Genomic DNA, 14390 nt, shown 5'->3' with positions numbered 1-14390 from the left:
ACTCTATCCCCTTTTGTAAGAACCCAAAGCAAAATCAGGAGGAAGCAACAGTCAGGCTGGTGTACATTAGCTTAGGGTTTCTGCAGCACGTCATGAAACAGACCAAGGCACTCTGAAAAAACTGATGGCTACTTCTCCCAAATATTTCAGGGGTAGTAATAGATTTAAAATACAGTAATTATTATATTAATATAGAAAATGCTTAATATTGTTTGTGTTTTTTATAATATTTAATCTTTAAACCAGAAAATTCTGGTCTGATAAAATATCATAACAATGGTCTTTTATTTATTTAGGCACTTGACATGTGCCAGGCACAGTGCTGAGAGCTCCCTAGGGATAAAGAACCTCCCTCTCCCCCCAAGTATGCTAAATGAGTATCATTTCATATCATACATGCACAGGTTTGAGTAGAGTAAAAAATGGGATAATGGAGGGGACTAGGAAATGACAAATGCTTTGAGGAATTTTTCAACTGCCTCTGTTGGTGTTAGTGAAACAGGCTCCAACAGAGTAAATATTTCAGAAGAGAGAAATCACTTGTCCCACTGATGTTTATTCATAATTTGGAGGATGCTCAGGGTAGATGTTTGAGTGTCTCTCGTGTTTTGAAGGTTTTTGATTTGGGGAGGCTGGGGTGGAAATGAGTGTCCAATTAAATTTCGTGACGTTAAGAAACATAAACCTAAAACCACACTAGCCTTCTGCAGACAGATGGCATTGGACTTCTTACAGATCACAGCACACATATGGCTGTTGGTGCGTGCCACCACATTAACAACCCTGGGAACAGCAACACACAGTTAAGTAGACACCACCATGGCTGTTTGGCAACTGAATGAGCTACGGTTACTGTAGGAGGAAAGGGGTAACGTATACTATACAACCCTGAGTCAACACCAGAAGGGAGGAAATGCAAACTTATGTACACAGGAGTCTTCAAGATAAACTACAATGGCCACTATGTCATAGAAAGAAGATCCACACTTAGATATTGAAGACATACACGTGTTAGTTTATGCAGCTCTGAACAAGACCATTAAAGCCAAGGGTGAGAGTATGAAACACGCAAATGGACAGCCAAAGAGATTCTTGTAGCTCTGTGCCTGAGGGCCTTTCTGGCCTTTTACTCCAGATGTGTCTTGGAAATGGACTATAATGAAGGTACCATAGTTAGCATGAAACCCACTGATTTGCTATTCTTTGGGGGAGCCTGGAGTCCTGGGCTTGGGCATGGGCTGTGATGGAAGGCATGACAGTAAAGCTGAAACTGTTACAAAGCCAAACTTTCTAATCCCTTACACATATCAATCTCACTGCAGTGCAGATTTATTTGGTCTGTGTCGGATTCACATGCATACCATATTGCTTATTCTGTATTAGAGAAACCATTAGGCATTTCTGATGAGAAAAATCACATGGTGGACTGACTTAATAGAATTTGGAATATAGGAAATCACAACATCACCAATGACATCCAAGGCATCATTAGTGCCAACATACCTAGTGGGCATGTCCATGAGACTTGCCCTTTTATTATTTTTGGTTAAGGATTCACCTATCTCATATCTACCATTCTCAGCATACACCTCACAATATTCTTTGAGTGGAAGACTATGGCATGTAGCCATGTGCAAAAGAACCAACAAAAAATGCCTTCCTAAATCCTCTTCCTCTTTGCAGGGCACTATTGGACATCCAACATTTTCCCTCCAGAACATTGGCCACTGTATATGTTTCCCTATAGATAAAACATTAAAGGAAGGTTTTAAACATCAGATTCAATACTAGGCATTTTCTTGTACACACGTCTATTGCTGCAGGAATTCAAAACCCTAGGGGTAGAGTACATATTATTCTTATTTGCAGCATAAGGCATAACATGCTCGGAAATATACACATCATTGTGGCCTCTACTGTCCCTGGAACAGTATGATGCCGTTGACCTCAAGGACGATCGAAGGTAGCTGTCATTCACTGTCTGGGATGGCAAGGAGTGTTTATAAGGGTCCGAGGGGCATCTCCCAATAACTAAGCGTTGGTCATCCCCATAGGAGTGGAGGAAAGGGTTATCAGAGGTGTGGTCTGGCAAGAGAGACTTGCTCCGCTTGCTGTCCTCCAGACCCTGAGGGAAGAGGGAGCTTTTGTTCCCCAAGAGTTTGCTGGAGGGGACACTAACAAGACTCCCGTATAGATTTCCCTCCAGAAGACGTTCCCTGTCCTTGAGGCTTATGCTCCGAGAGGGCCTGCTAAGGTCCATCTCCCTAGGTTTGTCAAGGATGTTATCGTAGGAATGCTGACGGCTAATTCTTAGCTTGTTCTTTTGGAACTGGAAGGTGCTGTTTTGTGCCCAGTCCTGCCGGTAGGCCTCTTCCTGGGTAGCTGGATTACCTGTCTCCTGAAGCATTTGGTCTTCATCAATGTCATAGAGATTCCCCATCCGTAGGCAGGCATCACACTTGAAGGGAGATCTCATGGTGAAATGGCCTGAATAGGTGGGCAGGTTGGAAAGGCAGCTCCTGCAGTGTGTGGAGTTCTGCCGGTAACGGTCACTGCCCTCACTGAGAGGGGAACTCTTGTCTTTCAAGGTGAAGTGCTTGGAGTAGAGTTTATACTGGTCATTGTTAGGAAGCCCATCTTCATTGTGTAGAGGGTTCCTGTTCATGGGCAGTGTGGAGTCCCCTTTGCGGAAATTCTCATTGTGGTCCTGGTAGGCATCTGGGAAGTCCACATTCTCAGGAAGGGCCATGTTTTCAACAAACTGGGGGGGATTTAGGTGGAAACTTGGCTCCTTCTCACCATCAATGGTATAGATCTTGTCCCTGGGGGAGCTTGCTTTTGTCTTCAAGTAAGACCGCTCAGCCTCACTGCAATCCTTGGGGTACTTGGATGCCACTGACATTTTGAAATTGTCCTTGGTCTTGTGGTTCTTACTGGTGTCAGGTTCCCTGTGGCATGTGGCCCGACTAGAAGTTTCTGAAATGTCTGAGTGAGCCACCTCTTCTGGAAGGTACCTAGGACTCTTTAGGGAGTGGGTCCTATTCTCCACTGTTCCTTCATTTCTCTGGGAGACTGGGTTCTGGGTCACTGAATCTTGGCGTATAGATTCCACGGATTTCTTCCAAAGCTGCCTGGGCCTGGAGTTCCCTTTGGGTTCTGTGCTCACAGCCACCTCCACTGTGTTAGGATTGGACTCATTGAGGGTCAAAGGGTGCTGACCCTGGAACACATAGTTATTGAGGTTATCCTTGTGTCTATTGGCCACAAATGTTTGGAGTTCATTCATGTTGTCCCCAAATATGCTGTCTTTTCCCTGAAAGGACCTGTTGTCTGAGTATATCAAATTTCCCTTGTCTGAAACCATGTCCATGATGAGGGAACCTCTTTGGATGAGGTCAGCAGCTCTTTTGGGAGAATCCATTCTCGAGGAGTTCATGTTGGACATGTTGGAGATGTCTTTGGCTGACCGAAAGAGTTTTAACATGTTGCTCTGTGACCCACTCAGATTGAAGTCCGGTGACTTCTTTTTTTCTTCAATGTGCACCCCATGAATACAGCTGTAAATGCCCTGTGGGAAGTGACATAACACACCATCAGCAGCAGCAATGAAGAAACCACTCCTCACCTGAACTCAACCTGAGAGGTCAGATATGGCCTTCTTGTAGAAGCCCTGGAGAAATATTGAAATTCAGTCTGAAGTCTGATAATGTTTCTTAAGTGAATGAGGCCAGTGACAAGGCATCACACTAATCTTGTCTCTCTGGCTCAAGATTATTGGACACTTTTGCAAATAAGTCATACATGAAGTTTGAGAGGAGGTATCAATGAATGCTCACCAGATACCAGAGTCAGCTATTGACAAACAAAGTTGGCGTAAAAGGACCACCTATTATTAATTCTTTTCGGAGATTACCCCTACTTACATACTGAAGCTATCAATCAAATAATGAGCCCCAAGCAGGTCAATCAGAAAAATCCTTTCTGATTAAGGGTAGGCATGAAATATATACATGATTGATTAGATTTTTTTTTTGAGAAATAAACACAGATGCTGGGATAGAAGGAGCAGTTTCAGGGGACCAGTATTCCCACCATATGGGGACATTATCCTGAGAGTGAAGCCATCATAGAACAAGGTAGAACCCAGGGGAGAGAGAGACATGACATATTGAAACTTTAGGGCCAATCTCTTGAAATTTGTTCTTACCCCCCTCCATATATCCTTTGTGTGTTTGTTTGTGTGTGAATTTGCTCAACATGGAGTTGGGTTTTGGTTACTAGGGATGGGAGAGAGTCCTGATGACACAGTGTGTGGCATTTAAATCTATCTAGGGGCTGAATGACTTACATACTCCTGGGTAGCTCAAATATAGGCATGTCCATCTATACATCTCTTGTTTTCCACTACACTTTCTTCCATACTTAAAACATAGCTGTTTACTCCTACTGAATAGTAACTCAAGGGAAGAACTCTTGATTCACAAAGAACTCTTTGTGATTTGTGGTCCCCTCTCTCCACTCCTGCTTCCAGAGTTTGGCAGTTGTACCTAAAAGGAACAATCAGATCAAGCCTGAAGGATTCGATCTGCTCCTCCCGAGGATGATGGGAAGCCAGCCCAAGAAAGGGTTTGTAAAAGTGAATGCGGCAGCTGCTGCAGACTTTGGCATAAACTTGTGGAAAGTATATGTGATTAATTGTGGACTTTGATAATAGTGGCTCCATCAGTTACCCATGGTGAGGAAGAGTTTAACCCACAGAGATACTCAAGGAACTGTGACAGCCTCAACCCTGCTGCATTTTTCTTATAGTTTCCTAGAGACAGTCTCCACTTTGGCCTTCAATGAGAGGTCAATAGAAAAGTTGTGTGTTTGAACATCTTCCTCTGGTACTCTCAACCCCAGGCTGCATGACATCACACCCTTTCCCACCTTGCTTCAGCCTTGTCTTTAGTCCCCTTCTCTGTGTCCTGTGTGGCTGGATGTTCACCTGCCAAGAAACCCCATCTCTTCATTGCTTCCAGAGGGGTTGGATGTGGAAATTATACAAACACATGGATATTTCTTACAGCACAGTGCTTTTGAACATTTTATATTAAACTATGCTTTCTTTACCCAATTAAGTGATAGAATAATTTTATTCCTTGACCTAGAGGGACTGTGCTACAATGAGTGAAAATCGGGGCATTTTCTGTACATTTGAATCAGCCAAGATTTGTGCTTTTTCTTCCTGTTGTTAGTGTGATGAAAATAGTAGCCTTTAAATTTTTTTTCTTAATTTTCAATTTCTTCTCCTTTTTTTGAGATGTATATGCTTTTATTTGAGATTAAAAAAGAATAGTTATTTGGTATTTTCTTCTAATGAGCTTCTCTCTTTCTCCTTGAGATTCTGAGTACTTCCCTCAACTCCTTCACTGTCAGAGCAGTATGGTCCCACCTGCTGAGAGAAACTGTCTCTCTATCTGGAAAGACCCACAGAAGTGGTCAGAGAGCTGAGTTATGTTTCTGAAGATGGGAGGATGACTCCTGACTGCTTTCTGTGACCCCTGGTTTTCCCTGGGACTAACTCACATGACATAGCTAAGACAGCTCCCAGGTATGTCTGCCTGGTGAAGCCATAGGCAAGAATCAATGTGACAGACCCAGCCTGTACCCCAGGTTTTGATGGCAGCATTCCCCAGGCAAGTTGACCCATCTTCTAGATGGGTTGCTGAGGGATGGAATGCACATTAGAGGATAATGTGAGGAAGAGCCAGAGGCTTGGAACTAAGTGGATGTGAGTCCCAGCTCCAACTTGACTAGCTCTGTGACTTCAGATAAGCCGTCACATCTTTTTGAGCCTCCATTTCTACATCTGCAAAATGGGATCATACATTCCTAAGGAGGGTACCAGGGCAAGATAAAATAAGGTAAGCAAAGCACTTGACACAGGAGGGGCTCAATAAATGTAGGCTGGACAAGCTGCTCAGTCACCCTTGATCTGCCCTTCCTTGTGTTACCTCGCCTCTCCTTCACACTAGCAGGAGCACACAGTGCCCATTTTGTTGGAGCTCCAAGAAAAGTCCTGTTACCCTTTACTACCAAAGGCTTGTTCTTAGAAGCCACTGTGGCTTCCTGGTTAGATAAGCAGCCCAAATCCCACCCCAGGAGCCAAGTCCCCAGGCTCATGTTTCTTTCCTCCCTGAATAGTTCTCTTTCTTGTTTCCTCTCTTATTCATAGATTCTGGCTACATTTTATGGGTTGTGGAAACAGGGTACCCTCTCAAACCTACACTGAGCTTAGCTAAAATTAACAGTGAAGATTCAACATGATGATCTAGACAATTTACTCTGCTCCTGCCAAGGGCCCCCGACCTCTCAGAACATTCTCCATGGGGCATGGCTTGACTGTCCTTGGCACCTGGGCCTGATCGCTAAGGTGTCTGCTATGTACTCAAATGTTTGTGCCCTTCTCTCAAATTCATATGTTGAGATCTTAACCCCCCAATATGGTGGAATTAGGAGATTAGGCCTACCAGGTTGGCCTCATTAGGTCATGAGAATGGAACCCTCATGAATGGGCTTAGTGTAGTCATAAAACAGACCTCAGAAATCTCTCCCAGCCCTTCTATGATGTGAAGACACAGGAGATGTCTATGACCCAAAGACAGCCCTCACCCAACTATTCAGACTCCCAGGCTCCCTGGGAGCAATGTATTTCTGTAGTTTATAAGCTACTCAGTCTGTGATTCTTTGCTATAGCAGCACAAATGGACCAAGACAGTGTCTGTGCCTCCTCTATTGGCCCCAGCTGTGGGCTAGCCAGAAGCTTCTTGTTTCCTGCTCCCCTTATCCTAGTTCCTTGGGAAGGTGTCACAGTTTCATCTCTCTGGTCCTTGTCTTTGCTCTGTCTCCCATTCCTCATATCTCAGGGGACACTGAGGCCACTCTTTTTGATGGTGACAGGGAATATATTTTTCTACATGGGAGGGAAAGCAGTTCACAGAGAACACAAAAGTTAAGGGCATCCCACGGACAAGAGGTACAGTTTTGTGACTCACTGAAGACAAAGGCCACAGATGTGGGAGAAGCTTGGTTCTAATGTTAAATGGCTTCTCTGAGCTCTGGCCTGCTCCCTGGGCAGTGCTAGAAGTGCATATGTCTCCGGTTGTTTTTGTTCAAATTTTCCAGGACTTCCCAAGGGACGGCAAGCCCACAAAGAGGGCTGTGTGTATTTGCTGTATGGCAACAACTTTACATGTATTGTCTGGCTGGCCAGTATTCTTTAGTTTAGAGAACTGGTAATGGAGAGACCGATCTGATGTGCAGAAAACCCTGCCTTGGGGTAGAAGTAGAAGTAAATTTCAGAGCATCCTAGATGAATGTCTCTTAGAGAGGAGTGTAAACTCTGAAACTGACAAAAACATGCCACCCAACCCTGCACACACAGGCAAGTCTCCTCTTTCATGCTGTTTTTTTCTGGCATGAGAGATGAAGTGAGAAGTCCCTTGTTATTTCAGGGAAACACAAAGTGGACCTTGAAGAGTCCCATCCTAACCTGTGGGGCCTCAGTTTCTTCACACATAAGATGGGCGTGATCAAATCAACTTGACAGTGTATTGTGAGGATTAGAGATAATGGCCCAATGTCTTGCTTCACACTAGGCATAATTCATCGTGCCATTGTGATCTTGCATTTGTAGGAAAGTAGGTTCTTTGCTTGGGAATTCTCCACTGCATTTTTTGGGTTTTGGTTTTGTTTTTGAGAAAATGATTGTGTGTACACAATGAAGACACTTTTGTTTTGGTGTGTGTTCTCTGAACTGTGAGTAAGCATATATGTAAAGTGGCATATGTGTGACTAAGCACATAAGACAAGCTTTAAAGGTGTGTGCTGGCCCTTGACCAGAAAGGAAAAACATTTTTTTGCAACCTAGAAGACCTTCTATGCACAGCATCAGGACCTAGGCCCATTCTGAGTTTCCCTGATAAATGAAAGGCATATTTATTAGGAGAACTCAGAATGAGAAAAGTATATCAAGTATGAGATCTTTTTATTCACACATATTAGGCTGTACTTATTTTAAAAGATAAACCTTATCTGGGAATTAGGAGGGTCAGTGCTCAAGCAGGGTTCTATGCAACCTTCGAGGGTCGGAGTGACAGTGGCTAGGAGTTTCAAGGGGACACAGAAGTCCCTTCAGTGCTCCTATGGGATGAGGGTCCTCCCTGACTTAAAAAAGAGAGGCTGAAGTGCAAATCCAGTCTGTCAAGCTGCAAACACAACAATCACTGCTCCTGTGTGCTCAGGCTCCCCTCCGCTCCCATTCTTCAAGATGCTTGTTATCAACTTGGCTTCCATAATGGTATCTCAGACTGAGGAAACTGCTCTTCCAAACATAAGCAGGATTTATAAGTAAATGCAACAGGGTACATTTGCTCATGAATATCCCAGAATTCTTTAGACATGGAAAACCTTTAGTAATTAGCAGAGAGAATTAGCTTAAAGTTGGCATACCTAGCTGTATGCACGCATGTTGTTATTTTTTAACAATCTGTGTGTTTGGATGCCATCAAGCTAATTAATAAATACGTACTTGCACAGAATTCAAGTTTACAGTGCCATTGAACAGAGAAAATAAATCTTCAATAAGCTAATGTGTACTTTCTGAATCTCCAAAGTTCTTAAAATTGCCAAATGCTTAGACTACATAAATTCCTTTTAAAACAATTATTTAGTTTTCTCAGTAAACCTTAGCACATAAAATTAGATGTTTTTAACCAAATATTTTTCATCATGTTTCAAGTTCTAATTCATTAAACTCCTTCAGAGTGAAAAAAATCCAAGGTGAGTAAATGGTAGAAAAGGGAGATAAACAGATTAAATAGATGGATGGATAGATAGATAAGTGACTGGACAAATGGACATATAAATGAATAGACAGGTCAATGAATAGATGAATGAATGAATGGATGGATGGATGATTGATTGATTATCAGATAGATAATGTTATACTATGTTGGAAGATGAGTAAACAATATGTATGTATTTGTTTATATTATGACTCAAGTAAGTAACTAAATTATGTTAAATATGTAAATACATTATGTGAGTTGAATGTGTGTGTATATATACATATATATATATAGTATGATTTATATCAAATCTCTTGTGTTGCTTGTGTTTGATATTTGCATCTCTTGTGTTGCTTGTGTTTGATATTTGCTGCTTATGTAAGAGTGTGAGCTCTAGCTGGTACACCATCTACATTCAAATCTTGGCTCCACAAAGACTCTGTGTCCTTTGGAAACTTCCCCTAGCCTCATAACTCACAGTTTCCCTGTTTGTAATCTGGAGCTAATTACAGTACCTACCTCATAGAGTTAGTTTGAGGTTAAATGAGATGGGAAGTATAAAAGCACCATATAAAGTTCTTATATGGTACCTGGCACATACATGTGCTCCAAAAATATAAGCATTTTCCATGATTGGTATCATTATTGATGAATTATGTCACGTGTACCCTTTTATGGTAACACACATGTGCCAAACTGTGCAGCATAGCATAAAAGGAATTTTTCTTGAATTACATGTGAACTCACTGTAGTGTACGTACGCTGTGGTAGAGTTTATGTTGGATTGAATGTGTATTTTGTTTTGTTTGATGTGTGTACATTTTCTCATGGTTTTTCAGGTCTGTGTTTCATTTCAGGCTCTGCTGCATTGCACATGCTGTCTGTGTTTTGTTAAGTGTGTATATACATACATGGTGGTGTGTGTAGATTACATTTTGTCAAGCGTGTTTGGTAGGAATGCATGCACACAGTGTAACATCCTGCATAGGAATTTTATCAGTATGGTTTATCAGTGTGTCTGGGTGCTAATGATGGAGGCCACAGACTGGTTTGTTTGGCCCACATGATGTTTTGGGGGATTTTTTTTGTTGGCTGTTTAATGTAATTAGTTACTAATATTTAAAAATTGAAAGGCTTCATATAAAATCAGATGACTACTTTCTCTTTTACAAATAAGGAGGCCTGATAACAGTGGCTCTGCATTCAATCCTCTATTGAGGATGACTGTTCCCTTTGGATGTGATAAGCATTATGCAATTTGTCGTAGTTCCTGGTATTCTCCATGGTTCCCTTACAGTGATGCCCAGGTTCAGAAGCTATTTTTCATGTCATTGGTGCTATCTTTTTCATGCCCAGCCTGCTTCATCCATCCATTCTTCCTCTCTGGCTTTCACAGTCATTTGGGTCTGCACCCTGGCTTATGAATACTCAAGGTTAGTGAGTGAGGGAAAGATGTACAGAACCCCACCCCAGCGACAAAGAGTCAAGACTCCCTGATTCTCTGGAAGCCTGATGCTTTCCTGGACCTGCTATTGAAAAAGGAAGTAACTGCTAGGGGTACTGACCCGACTGATGGAGAAGAGCAGCCCTGGCCGGTCTGAGCAAACACCCGTGAAGCAGAAGCGCAACTTCCAGTAGAAGAGGTGCTCCCAGATGAAGGTGATGAGGCTGAGGGCCATGGCAGCCGCCAGCATGTAGAACACACCTGCCATGTTGTCAATGTCCAGCTGACTGCTCATCACCTCGTTCTTCTCATTGTGGCAGATCCCCGTGAGCCACAGTGTCTCCAGCTCCTCCATCTCACCTGAGCAGAAGACAAGATCCACAGGCAGTGAGGGGGCAGGGCATGCACTTCAGGGCTAGCACCTTTGGGTTTGGGACAAATATGTGTGACTTATGGCTGTGTAACCTCAAGGCAAGTTACTGAGCTCTCCTGGTTTATGTGTCCACTCAGTTGTTGAGTGAAGATACTAACAATAACAGTACCTACCCAATACTGTTGTGGGAAGATAAAATGAGAGTGTTAGAGAGTTTGGCATGGTTCCTTTTGCTGCATTTTGGGTTTTTTTCTTTTTTCCTGTTTTTTGATGATTATCATTATGTCCAGTCCATCCTGTTTTTCTCTATCTCTACCTTGAACACACCCAATCCTGGAATAGGACGAGGGATAAACTGGCAGTCTGCTACAGTGGAGAGACCTGCAGTCCAGTTATGATTTCATCACTCACTAGCTGTGTGGCTTCAGAGACACAGTCATCTTGCCTGCAAAATGGATACAATAATAAAGCATATTTCCTACATTGTGGTGTGGATCAAAGGCACTCACATATGCAAAATTACTCAATGTAGTGTCTGGATCACAGGAACTTCTCATAAATTGTAGCCTTCACAGGACTTTTGTGAAGTAAATGCCCAACACACTGCCTGACACACAGTCGTCCTCAAATATATGAGTTTCTTTTTTCCTTTTTCTTTAAAAGAATATGCAGAATTATTCCAAAAACTCACCTACAAACAATGCACTTTGGGCACAGAGGATTCATTGAAAAGAGACATCTCAACTGGCTCTCAATGGCCCCTTGCAAACTAAACACCTCCACACTTCATTAAGCAATCAAAGAAGTGGGTGAGGTTTTCAAAGGAAAAAAGGTAGTCCGTGTGCTTACACTATTTTGTCCCTCTTTTTATGTGCATTTTAGTTAGTTGCCATTTAGGTGAAAATTCTTGGATCTAAATGTCTAGCTATTATATTAACTGTCTAGCAATTCACCAAACTATGGCACTTAGACTGTGATTCAGCCTTTACAAACTATCTTTCAAGGGCAGTGAAAATCAAGGAAGATGCACATAATATACTATATTTTGCTGTGTATAATGTGCACCCAAGTTTTTTGCCCAAAATTTCAGGAAAAAATTTTTTGTTTTTCTTTTTTAATTCATTTTTTTCATTTATTTGAAAAATAAACATTATTTCAAATATTATTTCAAACCTTGGGTTTGGGACAAATATGTGTGACTTATGGCTGTGTAACCTTAAGGCAAGTTACTGAGCTCTCCTGGTTTATGTGTCCACTCAGTTGTTGAGTGAAGATACTAATAATAAAATTTAAAAGCAAAACAAAACTGATTATCATATTTCAGGGTATTATTTTACCCTGGAATATGACAATATTCCAGGATATTATTATTGCTTTCTAGAGATTCATTTTAATACATAAGCATAAATAAAATAATTAAAGTCATTTATATAGATATGGGATTAGTACTGCCCATGTTTAATACACATCCTTATTTTTCCCTCAAAAATTTGAGCAAAACACTGCACATTAGACATGGCAAAAATACAATAAGTGGAAGGTAGGATTATAGTGTGTGTGTGTAATCTCTAAGATACAGGAGGCAGGCAGAGAAAAATAAACACTCCACATGTTTATTTGATCTCTTCTGCAGAGGTTAATATAATGATTGCTTTCATATTGCTCTCTTTTTAAGTTTTATGGAATAAATGTGTATTGCTTTTGGTTTGTTTTCACTCTTGACTGACTTGGTGGAACATAAAAACCTAAGTCGACAGTTATTTTATCTTGACCTTTTGAAGATGTTATGAGTTTTCTTCTCATCTCTACTGCAGCTGTTATGAGAAGTTGTATCATAATCTAATTGTCATTGTTTGCCATGCAATTTCTATTTTCTCTCTACTTGCTTTTGAGAGTTTCATTTTGTCTCTGGTGTGGAATCTAGGTGTGGATTTATTTGTTCTGCTCTGGGTTGTTCTGTGATTCTTCTATCTGGTGACTTTTAACTTCAATTCTGGAAAAAAACCATTGCTGTTTTGTGTATTAATTCTCCCCATTCTATCTTTGAAAAAATTAATAGACTTTATTTTTACAGCAGTTTTAGATATAATGAAATGGGGCAGAAAGTAAAAACAGTTTCCATGTATCCCTGTGCTCATGTCCCTCAGTTTCCCCTACTGATATCTGAGATTGGTGTTGTAAGTTTTTCACAATTTATGAAGCAATATTGATACATTATCATTAACTAAAGTCTATAGTTTACATTAGGGTTCACTCTTTGGGTTGTATTTCTGTGGGTTTTGTTGAGTATACAATGTCACATAAGCACCATTACAGCATAATAGAGAATGTTTTCACTGCCCCAAATACCTGCTGTGTTCCAGCTATTCGCCTCTCCCTACCCTCCATTCCAACCACTGATCTTTTAATTGTCTCTACAGTTCTCTCTTTTCTAGAACATCACATGGTTGGAACCATGTAGTTCATACATAGCCTTTTCATACAGACTTCTTCCACTTAATAGTATGCACTTAACTTTCTTTTGTGTGTTTCAGTGACTTGATAGCTCACTTCTTTTTATTAATAGAATAATAATCCATTGCATAGATGCACAGTTTGTTTGTCCATTCACCTACTGAAAGACAGTTTGTTTCTCCCAAGTTCTACCAATCGTGAATAAAATGGCTATAAACATTCGTGTACAGATTTTTCTGTGAACATAACTTTTTAACTCATTTGGGCAAATACCTAGGAGCCTATTGCTAGAGTGCAAGGTAAGACTGTGTTTAGTCTTGTAGAAACCACCAAACTGTGCTCTTAAGTGGCTGTGCCATTTTACATTCCCACCAGCAGTGAGTGATGGTTCCTGTTGCTCCACATCTTCACCAGCATTGATTAATGTTGTCAGTGTTCTGGGTTTTAGCCATTCTAATAAAGGGTGTAGTGTTACCACAATTCTCCAATGACACATGATAACCCTGTCTTTTTTTTCTCTTTCTGAAAATGTTATTTAAACTATTCTGGACCTTCTCATTATATCCTCTAGGATATTAACTTTGTTTTAATATTATCTATTCCTTTATCTCTCTATCCTGCAGTTATATGGTTCCCACACTTTCCAGTTCATTTATTCTTTCATTAGTAATATTAAACTTTATATTTTAATTTTCATTTATTTTAATTGTGCCATACATCTGGCTCTTTCAAAGTTGTGCCTGTTCCTTTTAGCATAATGTCCTACTCTTTTGTTATTTTTAAAACTTTTATATTTAATAATTTCAACCCTACAGTCTTTCAGATTATTCTCTGCTCTGCCTCCCTCCCCACTCTCTTAGTTCTTGGGGTTCACAATCTTCTGTTTGTTGTGTGTGCTGACTCTCATGGTGGATTACTTCCCTGTGATATCAGTAACTTGTGATTATGAGCTAATCTTCAGCAGACTTGTTCTTCCCCTACCCTCCATGGGGCTCCCAGGCATACTGGGCTAGAGAAATGTCCCCACAGTGGGGTTCAGGGTTTGCTTCCAACATGGTTCCAGGGACTTTCAATGCACCAGTTTCTGTGTGAAAAAAATTTTACTGTAATTACTGCACCATTTAAATAGTTACATTTAGACCTTCATACCCATTTTGTTTTTAATTTCTCTCTCAGAACTTCAAACAGATGGCAAGCCTTCTTGTACTTTTTTTGCTTTGATGGACAGTTTTTCTAACCTCCTTTGCACAGATATGTTGACTCACTGAAAGTCTCAGATTCATGCAGT

At 41.0% G+C, this 14390-nt stretch overlaps 1 protein-coding gene across 2 annotated transcripts in view; it reads right to left on the bottom strand.

Moving 5' to 3' along the window:
* Positions 1-217: 217 nt before the first annotated feature.
* The window catches only part of GRIN2A (glutamate ionotropic receptor NMDA type subunit 2A), a 370947-nt gene continuing 356774 nt past the window's right edge, over positions 218-14390 (bottom strand). For both annotated transcript variants that reach the window (XM_037069016.1, XM_037069017.1), the window contains 2 exons: positions 10397-10635; positions 218-3568 (listed from right to left, as the gene is read on the bottom strand). In XM_037069016.1, coding sequence (XP_036924911.1) covers positions 1769-3568; positions 10397-10635 — 2039 coding nt within the window. In that variant the 3' untranslated portion in view covers positions 218-1768. The remainder of the gene's footprint in view (positions 3569-10396; positions 10636-14390) is intronic.

Source organism: Sturnira hondurensis, unplaced genomic scaffold (genome assembly GCF_014824575.4).
Source record: "Sturnira hondurensis isolate 20B ecotype Veracruz unplaced genomic scaffold, ASM1482457v3 Scaffold0018337, whole genome shotgun sequence".
Classification (NCBI taxonomy): Eukaryota; Metazoa; Chordata; class Mammalia; order Chiroptera; family Phyllostomidae; genus Sturnira; species Sturnira hondurensis.
The sequence above is the reverse complement of the archived record's forward strand: the minus strand, read 5'-3'. Positions and strand labels throughout refer to the sequence as shown.